General features: G+C 36.6%; 5 protein-coding genes, 1 non-coding gene and 1 pseudogene across 6 annotated transcripts; 2 read left to right on the top strand and 5 right to left on the bottom strand.

Annotated features, from left to right (window-relative positions):
• Positions 1–46: 46 nt before the first annotated feature.
• Positions 47–642, top strand: LOC106314102 (annotated as a pseudogene).
• A 1,662-nt stretch (positions 643–2,304) lies between these two features.
• LOC106316963 lies at positions 2,305–3,412 on the bottom strand. The gene is made up of 4 exons (XM_013754829.1): positions 3,189–3,412; positions 2,880–3,119; positions 2,621–2,794; positions 2,305–2,521 (listed from the first exon to the last, which is right to left on the bottom strand). The coding sequence occupies exons 1-4, from the start codon at positions 3,195–3,197 to the stop codon at positions 2,459–2,461; spliced, it is 486 nt and encodes a 161-aa protein (XP_013610283.1). The 5' UTR covers positions 3,198–3,412; the 3' UTR covers positions 2,305–2,458.
• A 4,618-nt stretch (positions 3,413–8,030) lies between these two features.
• Positions 8,031–9,004, bottom strand: LOC106313687 (uncharacterized protein At5g48480-like). Its single transcript, XM_013751576.1, has 2 exons — positions 8,617–9,004; positions 8,031–8,493 (listed from the first exon to the last, which is right to left on the bottom strand). Exons 1-2 carry the CDS (start codon positions 8,901–8,903, stop codon positions 8,277–8,279), a joined length of 504 nt encoding a protein of 167 aa, XP_013607030.1. The 5' UTR covers positions 8,904–9,004; the 3' UTR covers positions 8,031–8,276.
• A 1,015-nt stretch (positions 9,005–10,019) lies between these two features.
• Positions 10,020–12,611, bottom strand: LOC106313407. The gene is made up of 9 exons (XM_013751207.1): positions 12,196–12,611; positions 11,458–11,613; positions 11,316–11,384; positions 11,066–11,236; positions 10,850–10,993; positions 10,612–10,770; positions 10,463–10,528; positions 10,316–10,375; positions 10,020–10,217 (listed from the first exon to the last, which is right to left on the bottom strand). Exons 1-9 carry the CDS (start codon positions 12,514–12,516, stop codon positions 10,173–10,175), a joined length of 1,191 nt encoding a protein of 396 aa, XP_013606661.1. The 5' UTR covers positions 12,517–12,611; the 3' UTR covers positions 10,020–10,172.
• Positions 12,612–12,633: 22 nt separating this feature from the next.
• TRNAK-UUU lies at positions 12,634–12,705 on the bottom strand. Its single transcript has one exon. It is a non-coding gene; the product is annotated as a tRNA-Lys (tRNA).
• Positions 12,706–14,300: 1,595 nt separating this feature from the next.
• On the top strand, positions 14,301–18,447 carry LOC106318804 (fimbrin-2). The gene is made up of 14 exons (XM_013756939.1): positions 14,301–14,548; positions 14,661–14,834; positions 15,663–15,904; positions 15,986–16,157; positions 16,242–16,280; positions 16,363–16,431; positions 16,516–16,632; positions 16,760–16,971; positions 17,067–17,213; positions 17,280–17,479; positions 17,560–17,717; positions 17,800–17,896; positions 17,976–18,067; positions 18,159–18,447. Exons 1-14 carry the CDS (start codon positions 14,462–14,464, stop codon positions 18,312–18,314), a joined length of 1,962 nt encoding a protein of 653 aa, XP_013612393.1. The 5' UTR covers positions 14,301–14,461; the 3' UTR covers positions 18,315–18,447.
• A 127-nt stretch (positions 18,448–18,574) lies between these two features.
• LOC106318805 lies at positions 18,575–19,404 on the bottom strand. Its single transcript, XM_013756940.1, has one exon. The coding sequence runs from the start codon at positions 19,276–19,278 to the stop codon at positions 18,784–18,786; it is 495 nt and encodes a 164-aa protein (XP_013612394.1). The 5' UTR covers positions 19,279–19,404; the 3' UTR covers positions 18,575–18,783.
• Between the last annotated feature and the right edge of the window lie 1,947 nt (positions 19,405–21,351).

Below are 21,351 nucleotides of genomic sequence, written 5' to 3'. Positions count from 1 at the left end.
TCTTCCAGCTATTAAGATTTTGTCACTAAAAAGTAATAATATAACAATGTCTAGTGAGCTCACAAGTTGGCCAAGTCCGTATATGTATACTACTTTGATTGATCACAAGTACTTGGCTACTATATAATAGGCTTATCCATGAAGTATGTCCAAACCAATCTAACTCGAGAATCTTATACGACTTCTGCTTTTTACGTTACAGCCAAAAGAACTTCATAGGGAAGCTCGACACTGGTGCTGGTCTTATACACTACAACGTACCTAACGTAACTGAAACTGACCCCAAAACGTTTGATGATGAAAATTGGGGAACTCTTTGATAGAATTAGGTCAGAGGCAGCGTTGCGTGAGAGTCGAGGTTTAGGTAAAGGTAAGACAAAGCTAACACCGGTTGTGACACTTAACGGTTTGGTTCATTGCACTAGGGACTTGAGCCCATTAGATTGCGATCAGTGCTTTGCAGCTGCGGTCGGGAGTTTCATGACGGCTTGCCATAACAAGAAGGGATGTCGTGTTTTGTATAATAGTTGCTATGTCCGGTACGAGTTTTATCCGTTTTATTTCCGTCTTGAATCTCTTGATGGTTTGGTTAAACCCAATACAAGTGTTGGTACTGTTTCCTCCATTAGGCTATCTCCTTAAGGGTTAGGGCCATAAGTATATGGCCAACACAAGAAAAAGTTTGATTTCAATGAACACATATGTGAGCTATGTACTTTCCACAATAAAATTAGGGTTTTTTTCCTTTTGTTTTTTCCTTCGCATGTAAACAATTAAGTTACAAACTTACAAAGTTACAGGTGTTACATTCCTATCATGCGTACAAAGCATTGATAGGCATATACAATTTTAACAGTGGCATGATGTCCTATCCTATCCCCGAAGTAGAAAAGTATAAGCTAATTTAATCAAAAGCTAGTGGCATGATGTCTTTAAACGTGCTTTAGACTTTTAGTTTTAGAGTGCAACATTTTAACGCCTTCTTTTTCCCTAGTGTGGGTCTATTTCTAAAGCTTTAAACAACATCTGATAATCATAATTCAACTACTTTTCTCTTTATTTGAACGCGTAATTTTCTTTTGTTTTCTGAAAGATAGTAAAAAGATGAGAAAATTTCACAAGGAATTTCAAAGTTTTATTTTTTTGAAACCTGGATTTTTATATTTGTAACGTAAGAAGAAAGAGACGGCTGTCGTAGTTCCTTTAGAGTGAAGCCTAACATCTATGTGAGACTTAAACGTTGTATGACATCTGGTTTACTGGTTAATTATTCTGTCCAAAACAAAACCAAAAACATTTGGTTACCTAATCATAACGGGGCTGCTTTTATGAAAGGCATAGTACAGTGTATATATAAGTTATTGAGAAATCAGGAGAGAAATGCAAAGGAAAAAAGTTTGAAAAAAAAATGCGAAGGAAAAGGAATGATTTTTAGATAGAAAAAGGTTTCCTACAAGGAAAAGGAATGAAAATTTGGTATTGTTAGCATATCTCTACAAGGTCGTCTATCAATAGATATCCAAAATATGTACCATCAGAAATTCAGTATACCACAGTGAAAGTGAAAAAGAAATCGAGGAGGTTTAGACAACGTTGGTACTAAAAGTGTCCAGTGGAAAAACAAAAAGAACGAAAGGATACCATATTAGCTTAGGGTAGATACCAAGTTTATTTTCAAGCAATTCATAGTATATGGGTTTGATAGAAAACATAAGTGTCAAAAAATAGTTTTATATTCTTTTTAAGTACCCGCTAGTTAATTAATATGTACCAGAAGTTTTAATTATCACTTCAAATTTAAAATTAAATGTCTCCAAATATGATTAAGTGGATTTACTGAAAATTATCTGCCTGAATTCCATAAATATTACTAAGAATCTATCATAAATATACTACTAAATTCCATAACTATCATTGTCCTGCCGATCATTTAGATCCATTATCTGGTTTTCAGTAACTATTAATTAGTCCACTCTTTTTCAAATCACATAAAGGAAAAAGGTAGTAGCTCTGCCATAAGTCAAAACTATCCGAGTGAAGCTAAGCTACTATTCAACAGTCCCCTCCCTCCTTGGCCTTTAACTCCTTTTCTTTCCCATCCGTAAATTAATCTCACCAAATCCTTTAACACATTAGAGTATGTTTAATGGGATTCTTAATTTTTTTAATTAAAAGTTAAAAAATAGTTTTTTATATTCCGTTAACAACCTCATTCTAAAAACTCCCGTTAATTATGCTCTTGCAAATGTAGTAGACACTACTTTCAAAAACATAAAGAGGTTGCAAAATAAGTCTTAATTAACTAATATACATAATACAATATGGCTAGCTTTTCCCAAAGCTACTACTACATTAGCTTAAACCACGCATGATTTAAAAATACATACATAACTTCACGAGCATACGTTTTCTAATACTATTATAACCAACAAAAAAGGAAAATAAAGTGTTGTCTGACTCAATCTCTCACGCTTGTTGGCAAAAAACACCTTGAAATGCACCCAAGCCCACCTCCTCTCTTCTGCATTTTCGAGTTATAACATTTTCAAAATCAATCTTTAAAACCTATATTAATTAAAGAGGATTTAAGATGAAACAAGTAATGAACTGAGAAAAACACCTTTGTTGATTTGGCGGAGAGGAGTTGAGGGGACACCTTGTACAAGTCTTCGTCAACTGGCTTCGGTGCCGCCATCCTCCGCTTCTCCACCGGTGTTGGACACCTCGTCGCCTCGTTCTTGAAGTTGTGTTCCTCCTTGGAGGTATCTCTCTTTGGTTCCTGGCCCACCCTAGACTGAAACAAAAAAAAAACACATTTCACGGGAACATATTAGTTCGCGGCGTTGTTAATTATATGTGGGAAGTAATGAAAGAAGTACCCTGCGTCGAGGTAGGACGATCACGGCGGGAGAGACAAGGTGGTGGTGGTGGTGGTTGTCGTAGAGATCATCTTCCAGGTAAAGATCGCGATCTTGAGTGTAAGGAGCGTAGTGGAGAATAGCAGGTTGCTGAGTGGTTGCTGTCTCGAAGCACTGAGTGAATGGAACGGCGTCGTTCCAGTTCCCGCTTCCAAACGCAGGCGCGTCTCCCCTCCTGCAGTACTCTCCTCCACAGTATTCCTGGTGGAAGAAAAAACGGTTAACCTTTGTACATAAAAGAAGAAGAATAAGAAAGGGAAAGGAACTTACGTAGTCCATGTCTGTTGTGGCTAATAAGTTTGATGATGTTAGATGTTTGCTTTAAGTAATGTCGAGCAAGAGAGAGATTGGGTCTATTAAATGGCCAGATGGGTTTCTTACTTGTCTCGACGCTTAAAGTCTATACTTGTAGGAGGTAGAGTAGAGGGACTGCGTGTGTCTAATAAGCACAGGGAGAAAGAGAAGAAAAGAGAGTAGATTTTTAAATTCTCTAGGGTCAGTGAAAAAATAAGTTAGCTACTCTTCTTCTTCTTTTCTTTTACATTTTAAACAAAACTATACTGTTTGCCCAAAAAAAAAAAAAACAAAACTATACTGTTTTTTTTTTTTAAGAAGTGCTCTTTTTTTTTTGAAAAACTGTTTTTCTTTTCTTATTTCCTTTTATGCAGTGTGTTCTGTACTCTGTTTTTACTTTTTTATCTTTCAAATGTTTTATCCCTTTTTAGCTTTGTTAGCTTTAGACTTTGTTTTTATATGGGGTTAAAAACATTTTTATGTTCATGGTTGACAAACCAGAAAAAAGGAATGACCGTTACTTTCATTTACAAAAAAAAAAAAGAGTTATTAAATTAACAAGTATTATGGCCTCTAAAGCTGACTTTTACACTCAATTTTATTGATTCTATAATATTTACCGTTTTGTGTTGGAAAAAAACATATACTCCAAAATTTTCATTTAGTGGTGCAGAAAACATTTTATGGACTTCATTGGAATTGTCCAATTTGAAAAACGAAATGTTTAAGAAAGTTAAAGTTTTAGAGACAAAAGAGTGAATAAAAATGAGCTTTAGGAAGAAGGGGCCACATGCAACATTACCCCTCTGTTATGAAACTCTGTGCTCTGTGCAGTGTGCGACCAACATTGACGATTCAAAGCTTATAAAATTCTATCTTTGTAATAAATGTCTTTATTTTAAATTAGTTTTATCAGTAGTTTTATTTGACAGAGGACAGGTGGGGTTAGGTCAAAATTACTGCAAGTTTTCGTACCAGCATAATTCAATTGCAAATGCTCAGCTCATTGCAGCCTTTCAAATTGAAAAAGCAGTTAAAACATTTAGTATATCAACGGAATGGCCTTTTACCAGTGTAAATGACTCCTAAGAGCATCCCCAACCCTTCCCTATATTTGCCTCTAAATGATATAATAGAGTAAAATCAGCTCCAATCCACCCCTATTTCTTCCCCTAAAATAGAGATTGCTATTTTTTCCTCTATATTTAGGGGAAAAAATAGCCTTCCTCTATAATAGAGGCAAACTTTTTTATTTACAAAATAGTCCTCTAACATTTTATGATTGTAACTAAAATACTTATGTATGAAGAAATACAATTCTTACATATAAAATCACACCTTTTTGGTTACGTACTAATTATTAATTTTTATAACTATAGTTATAATTAAAATAAAAAAATATTATTTATTTAAAAGTCAATTATAATTAAAATAAAATAAAAAATTATTATTTTATTTAAAAGTCAAAGACTTTTTATTTAAATATTAATCAATACAACATATTAATATGGGTTATTACTTGGCCGATGGTATATATCCGAAATGGTCAACCATAGTACAAACTATTCATTAGCCAGTAGGTCCAAAGAAAAAATATTTTGCAGCACAACAATAAGCATGTAGAAAAGATGTAGAACGTGCATTCGGAGTTTTACAATCATGTTTTGCGATTGTGAAAGGACCGGTACGTTTTTGGAAAAAAAAGTACTACATGATATAATGACTACATGTATAATTTTACATAATATGATTATTGAGGATGAGCGTGATCTCGATGCACCGATTGGAATTGGAAGAGAAGCTCCACCTCCGGAAGTCCAAATACCAGATAATGAAGATAACCAATTCCAAGAGTTTCTAAGTCGATTCAGAAAAATCAAAGATAAAGAAACTCATTTCTCACTTCGTAATGCATTAATTGATCATTTATGAGAAAAATTTAGTAATAATGATTGTTAGATAATGGTACTTTGTTTTATTTTTTTTTGTCTAATGTATTTTTGTAATAAAATGTTTAATTTAAATATTTTTGCAATATTATGAAAAAATTTCAAAAAGTATAATGAATGGGTTAATTTTCAACATTTACAAGTTAGAGGTGTAAAATGTAAAATAAAAAAGAATCTTTCAAGAATATTCCTTTTTAGAAGAAAAAATAGAGGAATACATTGGAGAGAAACTCACCTCTATTATAGAGTTCCTCTATTATAGAGGAAAAAATAGAAAAATACATTGGAGATGATCTAATTCTATTACTATCGTTCTATCAAGACAACCCATCAAATCTGAAAAATATAAATTGTTTTTAAAATGAGCAATCAACGGAATGTATTTTTATTTTTTAATAAAACTTATTTTGGTCATTTTATTCATTGAATATTATTTTTATGAAAATAAACTAAAAAGCCTATTCTAGAAAATTTCTCTTTTAAAATATCAGCTATTAGCGATAAAAACAAAATATTATAACTAGTGAACCATCGAAGAAAAATATGTTTTTTTTTTGCCTAAAGAGAAAGATGTTTTAGACCAAAGAATCATCGTGGATATATATGACTAGGGATTCAAATTATAAATTTTAAAGAAGAGTTATATTTTCCATAACATTTGTGAGCAAGTGCACTAAAGTAAAAATCGCACGAAAGCTTAAGTTACAAAAAAAGAGGTAAAAATCGCATTTTAAACTTTTGCTTCAAGAAAAAAAATTGCATTAAATATTGCGTACTAACTGATATTCTTAGAGCATCAACATCGCGGTTTCTAGGGTGAAGATTCTAAGAAAAGTAACGATGGTGGCCCCACCAAAAAGATAAAATCGGTCACAGAAATAGCCAAAGAAAGATCGAAGTTTTGCTGTTTCTGGTACTGTTTGCGGGTTCCACTGACACGTGACGGTCCGCGGTTGGATACTTTTTAAATTTTTTTTTTTAAAATCAAGAAAAAAAAATAATAAGAAACCCAAAAAAAAACGGTTTAGGGATAATCTTGCGTTGTGGTAAAGTAGCTAACTGTTGTTGACAATGAAAAAAAAAAAAGTAGCTTGCAGGTTTTTTAGTTAAAAGAAAAAATGGAATTAGGAATTTCTTAAAAGGCTACGAGGATTGAGGTAAACCACCCCCGCCTGGGAAAAACATCTCATATTTGGACTCAAATCAGGCCCATTATAATTTTCTTCTTATTGAGAATTTATAACTTTTTGACAACGTGTGATTAATGCTGTGAATTTTTCCATTTGCAGTAAAATGATAGTAAATTACTAGCGCACTACACATTGCTTAACGGATAGTAATGGTGGTCGTAGAACCTAAAATCTACGCTAAGTATTTGATAGTGATCGGAATTTGATCTAAGGAAGACAAATGATGTAGGCAACGATATCTTCAGAACACAACGATGTTAAACAGTTTTCATTAGGTGAAAATGAACTTTATTGATGAATAAGATCGAATACAATGAGTTGAACTATATCGAGTGATACAAACGAGAACCGTAAAGAAAAGGGTCTAAGATCGAGAGGAAACAAGGTTGATGTTAGTGTGTAACTCTCTCTAGGGTTTTCAACGTGTGGTTCTTCAGGTCTCTTCTCCTTTCTTTATAGTAAGTCGACTTCGTGATCTCCGTAATTGCTCCGCGATCTCTGGAACCTCGACTCCTTCGCTTCGAGCTCGATTGCTTGCTAAGGGCTTCGGTTCCTTAAGGCCCATAACTTTGATCTCGGCCCATTAACGTTTTGACCAAATTGGGTCCAACAGTGGTGATGACTACTTTAGCCGAGAAGTAAGTAGAGATTGATCTGTGGAATGACCGAGGCCGAGTTAAATGAGTGCAAACCAGTGGTGAACAACTAACATCCCAAGTTGTGATATATTGAAAAGGTTTAAGAAAATTGATTTGGCGCCTATGTTATCAAAGTTGACTTACCTTTTTCATCATACATCCGTTTAGAACTCCAGAGTTAAGCGTGTTTGGGCTGGAGTAGTGAAATGATGGATAACCTATCGGGAAGTGATTCGCGATACCGTACAAGTGAGGCCAAAGCATGGAGAAAGATCGAGTGGTGATTGCATGGTCAATAAACAATGATTCTGAACTTTGGAAAATTAACGGACCGACTGTTGGAACGGGATGGGACCCACGGACCGAGAGAACGGGCGTGGGTGGCCCATTAGCCGTGGACGGTCGGAGCGTTCCATAAACTCTAGTGATAGTACAACAAGCCCATGCCCATCGCAGCTCTGCTGCAACGCCCTACAACAAGCTGACTACATTTGTCTTTGTGACGTCAAGAACTCTCTCCATGGCTCGGTTCTTTCGGTATTGAAACCAACTCGCTGTTGGACTCCTCAGCAAATGTAGCCCTGGCAAGCTCCCCAACTTCTTAAGCACCTTCAACTTTTTTCTCGTCTAAAATCGTGTGTTAGTGTTTCTTTAATTAATGATCAACAATAATGAATTTTTGGCGTGTTGATATCAACGTAAAGTTTCTGTCCAATGGCGTCTACGGGTTAATCACAAAAAAATAGTCAAAAAGCTAAGATAACCAAATTGAAAACTTCACAAGGCCCAAAGCCGCATTCAAAGATTTGTGTGGACAGGAGAAGGACCACATCATGACAATTTCCAACATGGAAAATAGATAACCCAAAAAGAACAATTTGCACACAGTTTTCAACACACTAACACCAAACGAAGATTAATTACTTGATAATCACAATCAACAATTCTTCCCTTATTCTTATATAGCTTCTTATCTAATCTTCGTATCCAACCATTCATTTTAAATTAGAATACACATCAACTGAGATACGAATCAAACGATGATGGAAAATAGTTAAGCCACTAATAAGCATAATCAACGAAACATTAACATCCGAATATTTTTGTTATTTCTTTCACCAAGTTTATGTCAAAAGGTGGTGAAGAACAAAAGTCATTTTAGCCTAATCAACCCGGTTTACTCATACCGGAGATTCCACAAAAGACAAACTAATGAAAAGCATAGGATAATAATATTAAAAAGTTCGTTCAGAAACCGACGAAATGATCAGATCCGACGGTTAACAGTTAGACCTCTTTGTTTCCTTCCTTCTCACTCTTCTTCGCCGGAGCAACAAAGATCCACGTGAAACCGAACGGATCCGTCACTTTCCCCTTTACTCCAACCTCCGAGACATCCTCCTCCTCCTCCTCCACCTTTACAGCTCCAGCCGCAACGGCCTTCGCAACCGCAGCTTCCACGTCATCGGTTTCGAGGATCGCAGGCATAGTCCCCGTCTTCGCACTGTTCAATGCAACAAAATAAACACAATCTATCCTCAGATCTGAAACGAAATCATAAACGCTAAACGAGCAAAGCATGTAGATCCGATCCAGTGGCTTAACATGAAGAGAGGAGAAAGCTTACTCAGAGCCAGAGTTAACGGATACGTCAGAAACGACTACGGTTGTTCCGGCGAGCTCGAGCTCGGAAGAGACGAGGTGAGGGAGCTCTTGGTCAGCCTTACGCTTGGGGTAGAGAGAGCGTCCAGTCTCCACGGCGCCAAACACGGCCTTGTAGAACGCAACAGCGTCACCGACCTTCTGTGCTTCCACAATCAGCTGAGGCTTGTACGCCGTGAACGTAACGGACTTCTCCACCGCCGTGGTAGCACCGTTAGCAGCAGCAGCAGCAGCGACGTCTTCCTGAGCCATTGTTTTAGAGAGAGAGAGAGATTCGTTGGTTAGTAGCTGAAGAGAGAGAAGAATGCAAATGGCGTGTCTAGGAACAACCTAGAGTCTGTTTGTTAGTGTAGATATTTATTTTGTTTGATAAAAAAAAAGATATTTATTTTGTAAGCGGAGAAACGGAATCGTTTCGTTCACCTGACGCGGATTCTCTATAACAATTGCTCTCACGTCCGTAAGATACTTACCCTTGCTTTTTCACTTATTTACGAGCGCATGCCCCTATTATCCTTAGACAGGGCTATTGTTTCTCCTCCCCGTGTCTACTCAATTAAACCGCCTAGGATTTTTCATTTAAAACTCAACTAGATTTTTACCCAGGTTTATTTTCCTTTTTTTTCAATGGTCAAAATATTTAGTAAATGTCATATTTTATATATTTGTGTTTTATTTTATAAAAAACTTAAACTTTTTATCTTTCTTTATCATGTTTCATTTTAAACGACTATTTATGTTTAAAAAATTAAATTTTATTTTTTTAATGAATTAAGTTGGTATAACTCTGATGAATTAATTTTATTATATGGTTAATATTTTTAATAAAAATAATTATATACTTTTAATAAAGATTTATACTTTTCAATGAAAAAATCAATTTTTTTATGAATGCTTAAATTATATTAAGAAAAGAAAAAAAATTAATTAAGAATGGTTGAAAAAAAAATTATTTGAACTTGGACTCAATGGTCCAAAGGAAAAAAAAATGTGAGAATTGAATCTGATTTCTTAACCGGTCCAAATGGCCCAAGAGAGAACTGATGTGGACAGTGGGCTAGATCCGAAAATAATGGCTCAATAAGATGTGTTATTAATATTACTTGATTGCCCTTAATGAAAGATGTAATGTTAGTAAAAAAAGGACAAGCTAAGGTAAAAAAAAACAATAGAATCCTGATTTAATAGTATAGATAAACGAACGTTTGATAAAAAAAAAATCAATAAACGAATCTTATTTTTAATAAATTTTATTTTGGCTGGAATCAGATACTTTCCTTCAAGGCTAACTATCAATGATTCTTTATTCTTTAACTAACTAAATAATTAAATTTTTCACGTTTGATGGATGTGCATAGTTAATGCATCTTGGGGATGATGATGATGTATACCAAATTGAAGGAGATGTGCACAGCATTTGTCATATCAACCAACCAAGTTACAATTATTATATAGTGAACAACATCTATGGACGGACACAACATCTACTTTCCTTGCTGGTAACAATGAAGATACTACTAGCTAATATGCAATTTCTTCAAGAACTTGGAGCGTCTTCTCGTGTACCTGATGAAAAACAGATATAGAAGCTTTAATGAACGCAACAAAAAGAAGAGAGACATTGTATGCAACATATTAGGTTGTTTTTTTTTTAAGGAACTCACCCATTCTAGATGTTGTGCTGTGATACCGGATGTATTACCCGAGTATATGCTGCCCATCACCTATAGAGGTTGGATTGAAAACATCACACGAAAATGGTCAACTATCATCTTTTTGGACTAAGCTAATCGATCAAAGTTGGAACACACCTTTGTGACAGTCTCTAGAAACATTCCTGGCCTTACTGGTAACGGTTTTTTTCCTGTAAAGCTTCCCTGGATCGCACATCAAGTAGGCCAAGTTAGACATAAAACTTATCTGAAAACGTGTTAGCTGATCATTGGTTGATCATACTTACCCTTCCATTTAATCCACTCTGTCTTCTTCCTTGGGTAGAATCATCCTCTTCATTGCTAAGATCATCTGCACCTTCATCTTTCCCTTGCATTACATTCTTGATCATCTGCTGCACTGTCTTTCCTGGTTTGAGAGCTACCAATTTGGTTAAGAAATTCACCTGTTCAAGGATAATGCAAACAAGTCAATTATTGCTCAAAACACCACATAATAGACATAATAGTTAGTGTCTCACAAACCTCTGATTCAGGTAGAGTGGAGAAACCACGGTCATTTCTCTCATCGAGTATACCACCTCCCATCATGTTCCTCGCTTCCTCTCTGATCAAAACAAGCCTCGCTAGTAGTTTCCTATCAGGAACAACCGGCCTTGTCTCCATAGTCTGCAAAAATTTCCTCATACATGTTCACTTTGTCCAGACACGTGATCTCGAAATACAAATGTATATATATACCTCTAGCAAGTCATCAGCTTGATTGGCTATGTCATTCAGATTAGCTCCGGGTAGATGAAGTTTAGTACCGTCCTTGCCTTCAAAAGCCCCACCACCTGCAGCTACCCTACGCAGCAGCTCTTGCCTACTCTCTTTTTTAGGTGTTCTACAGAGTAAACCAATCACTTGGACCTAAAATAAACAGCAAAACACTCAATGAATGACGCTAAGTGGAAAGTCTTGAAAGCAAAAGAAGAAACTATTTACTCACATGAGGAGGACATTTTTTAGTGAGATGTGATAAGACTGTCTCCTTGACAACCTCTAGCAAAGACTTCCTCTGAGCTCAAAAAACAAAATGTTAATTGCTTTAAGGACAGTCTATTCAGAGACAGAACACAGAAAGGGTTTACCTTGTCGTCTTGGTCTTTGTCAGCGAGTTGAATCATGTAATCAAGAGCCATCATGAACCCAGACTCCATTTCATCAACTCTTTTCCCTATAACTCCTTGTGCAGCCAATTCAACAGCAACGTTCTCAGATGCTTCATTCATCTTCATGTCTTGCAGCTACACACACAAGTGGCCCTTCACATGTCAAAAACCATTACAGAACCAAGAAACGAGTAACAATTCTATTACAAAGCCTAATGCAGGTAAGTTGTTCGACGAAATGCCAAGCTAAAGAAAACGACAAAAACGCAAAGCTCTACAACATAAAAGGCACTTCACATGTCAAACCATTGCAGAACCAATAACTAACGAGTAACAATTTCTATTACAAAACCTAAACGCGGCTAAGTTGTTCGACGAAATGCCAAGCTAAGGAAAACGACAAAAACGCAAAGCTCTACAACATAAAAGGGCACTTCACATGTCAAACCATTGCAGAACCAATAATAACTAACGAGTAACAAATTCTATTACAAAACCTAAACGCGGCTAAGTTGTTCGACGAAATGCCAAGCTAAGGAAAACGACAAAAAGGCAAAGCTCTACAACATAAAAGGGCACTTCACATGTCAAACCATTGCAGAACCAATAATAACTAACGAGTAACAAATTCTATTACAAAACCAAAACGCAGCTAAGGTGTTCGACGAAATGCCAAAAGCTTAAGAAAACAACACAAAATACGAAACATGAACTTACGAGGGTTATCATCTCTTCGAGAACGGAGGTTACTTGTTCGCCTCCTTTAAGCAACGCCTCGTACTCAGATGCATCTGGCTTGTCCTCGACGTTAGTTTTACTCTGATGGGTTCCGTATCTTTCGAAGAGCTCCTCGTCGGTGTATCCGCCTCCGACCTCGTACGGGGCGCAGAATTGAACTAGCCGCTTCGGTTTCTGGGTTTGGTTTGGACGGAACGAGCAAAACGAGAAAGGAGATGAGGAGGTAATCGATGGAATCAGAGACTCTCTTCTCGGAGGTGATGGGGAGGAGTGAAAGCGAAGGTGAAGAGATTGTAACATAGTTTGAGGTTCTGGGTTTAAGCAAGGGAAGAAAGGAGATATGATGAAGAGTGGAAGACGACGACGAGGAAAAAGGATAAATGTGAATTAGATAAAAAAAAGAGGAAAAAATATAAACGCCGTCTGTGGGTATCGAACCCACGGCCACGGGAATAAAAGTCACGCGCTCTACCACTGAGCTAGGACGGCTTACGTGTTTTTGCCGTTTTACAATTATTAATGTATAGACCAAACAACTTTTTCAAATAATAAAAGATTGGTTATTAATATACGTTTGATACACAAAATCAGGTTTCAATTATGAAAATCTTCAGAGGTGATCAGGAACCATGTGAACGAAGCATGGATGGGGTCCAAATGACATAATTGTGTTTTATAATTGTTATTACAGGTTGAGTGATCATATTAATGATGCCATGTAAATCTTCACCTAATGGATGTAAGTTTTATTGATCAACTCACAATATGAAAAGCCATGTATTCATTTTATAACTTGTAATCTATCTAACCCTGGTTCAAGGTAAGATATAATCGCTCATCAACATGATTTATTTAATTTTCTTTAAGTGAGAAAGCAACAAAGCATGGTAAGGATTGCTTGATATTGGCTCAATTATTACAAAATATCTCTTTATCTCCCATTCACTATGTCTGGCACATGCTTTATTTCCTAATCTTCTTTTAGCTGTAGCTTTATAGTACACCCATTGCAATCAAACAGTTTCTCCATGCCTATTTATAACATACACGTTATCTTATAACTATGGTTTTATATAAATTATTAGTAGTTGGGGTAGCATCAGACCACCTATGTCTCGCTAGATAAATATGATCTGTTCACTTTAACTACCTAAAAGAAATACCATAACTAATGCATTTCTGGCATCCTCCAATTTGCTCAGTCACTTGTATTTTTTTTTTTTTTTTGTAAAAACTCAGTCACTTGTATATATGTGGATTTTCTTATGAGAATTTTTTTTTTTTGTGCATTCTTCCATATGTAAAACATATTTTAAAAGAAAAGTTATATGGAGTTTTTGCAACATTTCTGATATAAAAGATGTGATTAACTGTCATAAATAACTAGAAAATTTGAGTATGAAAGATATTTACTTTGATTCAGCTAATAACAAAATAATTAAAATTTGCTTGGGGAACAAATATGGTGTTGTTTTAATAGTGTGACAAACGTATAGATACATATGCATGTGTATATATTTTTATTACTACTATTAACTATGAGTGCATAGAAACTTTTGTTATGTTTTGCTGATTACAGTTACCGAAGAGTAAACTTATTTGTTTTTGGTATGTGAAAAGAAAAAAGTGTTATTTGGTTCAACTTTATTTTTTATTATTTAATCTAATTTATAATTTTCTTCTTATTTTCTCTATTTTCATTTGCTTTCAGTTATTCTTACAATTACCAGTCACAGCTAAAATGATTTCTTTTTGAATTCCTAACAGTACCACAAAAAATATTAAAGTCAAATAAGTTTGAATTTAATGAACTGGTTTGAATCCACCCTTTGGGGTGAATAACAACTTACTCGAAACGACCGTTACATTTGGCTCCAACTAGTAATTAGGCATCACTTTCGCAATCCCTTTTTTACCCTCACGAGAGTCACGAGGAATAGCCGGTTGCAAGGTCTACAATCGCCAATTCGCTAAAATCTCAGACGACAAAATGGGCCCCACACACGCAAGTGAGATGGGCCCCTCACAGGTCACAGTTTCTCGCCCTCACAAATTAAAAGGCGAGAGTGAAATTTAAAAAAACGCAAAAAGCTCAAAAGGGCAATTTCGTCATAATTTTGAATTTCTTTTTTCTCTCCCCTTCCCACTGCCAGCTCTGCTTTAGCTTCTCAAACTTCTTCTACGTTTCATAGTCACAGAGACGGATAGAAGAAAAATCAAGTTTAGCTCGAGAAAGTATATAAAAATGTCAGGCTTCGTCGGGATCCTGGTATCGGATCCATGGCTACACAACCAATTCACGCAAGTGGAGCTCCGGAGTTTGAAATCTCACGTGCGTATCTCCGTTCCGATCGACTGGATCATCATCATCACCAAAACTCCATGCGAGTCTTTTGATTTTCTCATTGATTTTGTCGATCTGATTCTAATCAATTCTGTAACAGTTCACGAGCATGAGGAGGGAGAGCGGAAAGCTTACGGTGTCAGACCTCGCGCCAAGGATGGGGAGATCAAAGGTGGTTGGAGATCAGAACCTCACCACTGAAGAAAGAGCGGCTCTGATCCAAAGCTTCCATCCGAACCTCAACGATGAAGTCGATTTCGAGTTTTACTTGAGGGTCAGTATCACAGATCTTTTGTGTTGGAAGATTTCTACATGTTCAAAAAATCACTAGACGGTAACTAGGAGAGTATTAGCGGATGACTAGATGTTGCTTAGACCAATCTTTATTAAAAAAATCATTTAAAAAAATTGTTTCGCCTATAACCGATTTGCTGCATAAACTTGCAGATTTATCTTAAATTTATACTGATGTCAATGTTCTTAAAATCGCTAGTCGATAACTAGGAGAGTATTAGCGGACGGCTAGTTGTTGCTTAGACCAATCTTTAGTAGAAAAATCATTTTTAAAAATTGTTTCGCCTATTTGCTGCATAAACTTGTAGATGTATCTTAAATTTCTGCTGATGTCAATGTTCTTAAAATCGCTGGGCGATAACTAGAAGAATATTAGCGGACGCCTAGGCGTTGCTTAGACCCGTCTTTTATTAGAAAAATCATTTTTAAAAATTGTTTCGTCTATTTGCTGTATAAACTTGCAGATTTATCTTAAATTCGTTCTGATGTCAAATGTTCTTAAAATCGTTAGGCGATAATTAGGAGAGTATTAGCGGACGCCTAGACATTCCTTAGACCAATCTATATTAGAAAAATCATTTTTAAATTTGTTTCCCCTATTTGCTGCATAAACTTGTAGATTTATCTTAAATTTCTACTGATGTCAATGTTCGTAAAATCGCTAGGAAATAACTAGGAGAGTATTAGTGGACGTCTAGATGTTGCTTAGACCAATCTTTATTAGAAAAATCATTTTAGGCGTTGCTTAGACCGATCTTTATTAGAAAAATTGTTTTGTTTATAACCGATTTGCCATCCAAACTTGCAGATTTATCTTAAACTCCAAGCGCATGTGAACGCCATAATCGGAAGCGGCGCCAAGAACTCGTCTGCGTTTCTCAAGGCAGCTACAACCACTTTGTTGCATACCATCAGCGACTCTGAGAAGTCATCTTACGTCGCTCACATCAATAACTACCTCTCTGGAGATGAGTTCCTAAACAAGTACCTCCCTATCAACCCTTCCTCCAACGATCTATTCGAAGTGGTGAAAGATGGTGTTCTACTTTGGTAAGGCTTCCCTCTTCCTTACTCGGATTCTATACTTCATGAAATGTTTTCTTGATGGCTTTATCTTTGATGTGGTTGTAGTAAACTTATTAATGTGGCGGTTCCTGGGACGATTGATGAAAGAGCTATCAACACTAAGAGTATGCTTAATCCATGGGAGAGGAACGAAAACCATACGCTTTGTCTTAACTCTGCCAAGGCCATTGGGTGTACTGTCGTTAATATAGGAACTCAAGATATCATTGAAGGAAGGGTATGTGAAACAGTTACTATCAGTATCCTTCACATTTTTTTGTAATGGTTATGACTTGAACATTTTTGTTTCTCTCTGTTTCAGCGTCATCTTGTGCTCGGTGTGATTTCTCAAATCATCAAGGTGAGTCTCTAATGCTGCTACTGCTGTTTGTTTTTTGATAAGACGATGTGTGATTAATCTTTGTTGTGACTGTGATGTTTAGATACAATTGCTAGCTGATCTAAACTTGAAGAAAACTCCACAGCTGGTGGAGTTGGTTGATGATAGCAAGGTAAATACTACTCATTGTCCTGTAGTCTAAACAAACATTTTCTTTATAAATAATGACTTTGTTTCAATTTTTTGGGATCAACAGGATGTGGAAGAGTTGATGAGTTTACCACCTGATAAGATCTTACTGAGATGGATGAACTTTCAGTTAAGAAAAACTGAATATAAGAAAACTGTCACAAACTTCTCCTCTGATGTAAAGGTAACTAATAATATCAAGTTATATAAGTTCTCCAGTTGGTTGGTTTATATAATTTATTTTCTAGTAAGTGTTCTATATAATCTTTTATAGTAAGATGCACATGGCTTATGATATGGTTTTTCTGCAGGATGCTGAAGCTTACACTAATCTATTAAACGTCCTAGCACCAGAGCACAAGAGCCCTTCAAAGTTGGCAGCCAAAAACCCATTTGAGAGAGCAAAAAATGTTCTCGAACATGCAGACAGAATGGGGTGCAGGAGATACTTGACCGCGAAGGATATTGTTGAAGGCTCCCCGAATCTTAATCTTGCTTTTGTAGCACATATCTTCCAGCACAGGTGAAAGAAACACTTCAATGTCAAAGTGTATTTAGAGAACCTTTAATTATATCCCACCCTTCTGTGAAGTTTAACAAATGATTTTCTTTTGGCAGGAACGGGCTCTCAACCAAAACAAAACAGATATCTTTTCTGGCCGATGACACTCAAATATCAAGAGAAGAAAAAGCCTTCCGGTTTTGGATTAACAGCTTTGATAGTTCTATGTACATAAACAACGTCTTTGAAGATCTAAGAGATGGGTTAGTATGAAAAACGTTAAATAGAGCGTGGAATGTGTTTTTTTAACACTGAGTTTCTGGCAACAGGTGGATACTGTTGCAGACACTCGACAAGGTGTCACCAGGAATTGTTAACTGGAAAATAGCAAGCAAGCCTCCGATCAAATTGCCATTCAAGAAAGTAGAAAACTGCAATCAGGTTGTGAAACTAGGGAAGCAGCTCAAATTCTCTTTGGTTAACATCGCTGGTAACGACATTGTTCAAGGAAACAAGAAGCTCATACTAGGTACTTTTCCCAAATCCTATGATTATTGTGTTTATTAATGGTGAACATTAACATTGGAATACTAAAACAACTTCTTCCAGCATACTTATGGCAACTGATGAGATACAACATCCTGCAACTCCTTAAGAACTTGAGATCACATTCCAACGGCAAAGAGATAACAGACGTTGATATATTGGAGTGGGCTAATGCTAAAGTGAGAAAGAACGGAAGTCAAACCCGTATGTTCAGTTTCAGGGTAAGTAACAACGCAACCATTGTGAGATAAAAATACACAGAACCGACCTGTGTTAGTGACAAATGATGACTGAATATGACAGGACAAGAGCTTGTCCGATGGGATATTCTTCCTGGAGTTGTTGAGTTCTGTGCAGCCAAGAGCCGTGAACTGGAGTCTAGTTACAAACGGAGTAACTGGTAATTAACTGTTAATGTTCATATGTTCACGTGTGTTTGAATATACTTAATTTTAATAGGGACACTTGCTAATACATAGATGAAGAGAAGAAGATGAATGCAACTTACGTGATTAGCATAGCCAGGAAGATGGGTTGCTCCATATTTTTACTCCCAGAAGACATAACTGAGGTACTTTGATGCCCCTCTCTCTTTTATTCCATTAATAATATAATCACTCAACAATATCAAGAGTATCTGATGTATATTATGTACAATACAGGTGAATCAGAAGATGATTCTGACGTTGACGGCGAGTATAATGCACTGGACTCTCAAAGAACCTCTTCAACTTATTAAGCCTACCGGATCTCCGGATAGCCACAATGGAAGTGGAAGTCTACTCGACGATTCTACCTCTGATTCTTCACTGGAATAATAACTTATGTTTTGTGTCCATGGTGAAATTATATATATTCCAAAAATTCTATATATGATGATGCTTTTCTATGGGTGAAGAAAAACAATATTGGAGGAATTATATAAGTATTTGATACCACGTTGAATGTATATTTTTCTATATGTTCATTTACACAAAACAGTGTTCACATTCACATTCAACAATTGAAGTACACTAGGAAAGCAAATGCATTGCACACACTGTAAATAATCTTATTGGGATAAAGGAATAAGATTAGAAAATGGGCAAATATATATCATACAATAGATTATGTATTATGTTACAAGGAGAAAGAAAGATGCATGACAAAGTACAAAACATCAAAACAAAAATTCAAAAAACATTTCAGGTCACATGTGATGAATCTGGACATCTCAAACAAAACTCTCCAACACCTTCCTTCCAACTTACAGACATGGCAAGTTCCACAAATCTATTACATAACCTATTACAATGCCGACAAGAGATTCAAACTCGGTAAAACCAAAGTCCATACCTTCTCAACAACAGCGACACAATCTCTCGGAGTCTCGAACAGAGACATGGGATACCGCTTGCGAACAACTCCGACATCGAAGTATATAACGCCGGAGCTAGGTATGTCCACACGGATCCCTTTAACCGGAAACCACAGGAAGAGATCCTGCGCCGATACACCCGTCAAGCCACCGATGCTTCCGTAGCCTATCGTCCCCGTGATGTTGGCTTCGTAATGTATCTCGCTCTCGTACTTGGCCTTGCAAGATTGGTTTAAGAAAACCGAGAAATGTCCTGTCGCCACGTCGACGTTGAACTCCTTTACTCCCTTTGGTAATAGCCCCATAGGCAAGGCGTGTGCTCGAAGGACGTCGTATATCGAATCGTTCTCCTCGGCGAAAACAGGGATCGAGATCGCAACGGTGGCGATGAGAAGAAGAAGAAGAAGCTGGAGAACACTGTGCATCGCTTTGTTATCCTGATTAGGGTTTAAACGGTGGAGAAGAAGGACACTGATGACAAGCTTGAAACGGAGTAGATCAGAATTATTTTTAAGGCGGAGGTGTGATCGTCTGCCTTCTGTGTTCTCCTTGAAAACAAATCATCCAATGAAATTGCACCACGTGTATTAGGAGACTGTATGGAAATGTGAGGGTACATTTATGAGATCTGTCACTCCTGGTCTGAAGGATGATTGGGCCTGGACGCTGGAAATTTAACGGACCGTGTCACATGGGAAGTGTGTGTTATAGGAATACGATACGCTCGTAAACTGCGCGTGGGAAACAAGCGCGACGTCCCTAATGCTTTGGTTAGACTACCTATTCCTGAAGGCGCGTGATTGCAACTGCTCGTTTTCTGAGAGAGGGGAGAAAGCTTATTCTGACAAATGGATGGATCCATACAACGATTCTCTCTAATCTTTCACCTGCGTGCGTCTCTGGAAAAGATTGTCTTGTCTCGAAGTAGTTATATAAAACCTGTACTTGGCAGCTGGCCATGAATGAAGGAGGTGTACTTTTTCAATGGCAGCTGGACTCATTCTAATGTTCTAAAACCTTTCTCAAGAACTCGATAGTGATTCCTGGTTTCTTGAAATCGTTTAGACTCTAGGAAGAGCGGAAATGGTATAAGACATGGTGTTTAGGGAGACCATAACAGGTAGATATTTCAGCGTTTGGGGTTAAAGGAAGCTGTTGCCGAGGAGTAGAAGCAGTTAATGTTGGAGGAGAATCTAGCACTCCTCCACAAAGCCCATCGAATAACGGGATTCGGCCCATTAGCGATAAAAGCTCAAGCATAACCAGTCAATTGATCGATCGATCGACCCGTGAATATGGTCAACCGAATGATTTGGAGAAGCCTCGGCTCGGTAGATCCCCGTTCAGCCCGAAGGCCCATCAAGCGTAGGATCTGGCCTGGGCCTCTAGGGCGAACGAAAGATAAACACACGAGAGCTATAAAAGGACGTTGAAGTGGAAAGAGAGAGGGATCCGAAAACAGAGACAAACACTTGGACGGCAAGATCTAGGGTTTTACGACCAATCGATCTCTCTAATGTTCTCGTCAGAGTCTTTCTACAAAGCTCAGACCTTTCTTTCTTTCCAATAATCTTTCTGTAATCCCGTTCGTTATCACATACTGATCAATAAAACGTCTTTGAAAGACCCACCATTGAGTTTAGTTTCATTTCGTTAGACCTAACCAAACTCAGATTCAACAGTTAAGTTTAGTTACCAAGGGATTGAGATTGAATCCTCTTGAGCATTGTCAACTTGTTGTTGCTCTGCGCGCATCGATTCTCAAAGAAAATGATCTAAATGTCTTGCAGATTCGTCTCAATAAGGCTTTGTCTATGATCCTATAATCATGATATATATAAAAATAATCGTGATGTAAAGTTGCTTCTATAACTTTAAAAGAGTTCACTAGAGCCAGAACCTTGACAAAAAAAAAAGTTCACTAGAGGCAGAGCTGTGACTACCATTTTAGATGTCCTAAACAAATAATAATATTGCCCATTTTTATCTACAATTTCAAATGTAATTTTAAAAACAAATATACAATTCATTTCTACACAATAATTGCTAATGATTCATTTATTTGATTTATCCCTTATATACTAAAGCACAAGTCACATGACCAATCAAATCATCAAATTCTGCCACATAATTATTGTTCACAAATATAAAAAAAAAATCATTTAAAACAAAATGATGATTAGAAAAAAAATGTAACTACCACTATCTTCTTTTTAATTCATCCACGATTTCTTTTCCATACTCATATCCTATTTTCTTGAACTTGACAAACAATTAACAACGAAACGCCCCATTGAAAACAGAATATGAGTGTCTATACTCCAATTTTAAAAACCGGAGTCAAAATAGCACAAAGCTTTCTTTCTAAAATTCATCCAAAACCACTTCGATATCACGATCTCTAAACCGTTTCGGCATCTTCTATTGTAATACTCAGGCTGAACATCACCTTTCCTAGCTCTCGCTTGACTCTCTTGGATCATTTATTCATCTACTTA

Source organism: Brassica oleracea, chromosome C9 (genome assembly GCF_000695525.1).
Source record: "Brassica oleracea var. oleracea cultivar TO1000 chromosome C9, BOL, whole genome shotgun sequence".
Taxonomy (NCBI): domain Eukaryota; kingdom Viridiplantae; phylum Streptophyta; class Magnoliopsida; order Brassicales; family Brassicaceae; genus Brassica; species Brassica oleracea.
Note: the sequence above shows the minus strand (reverse complement) of the source record. Positions and strands in the feature narration are given on the sequence as shown.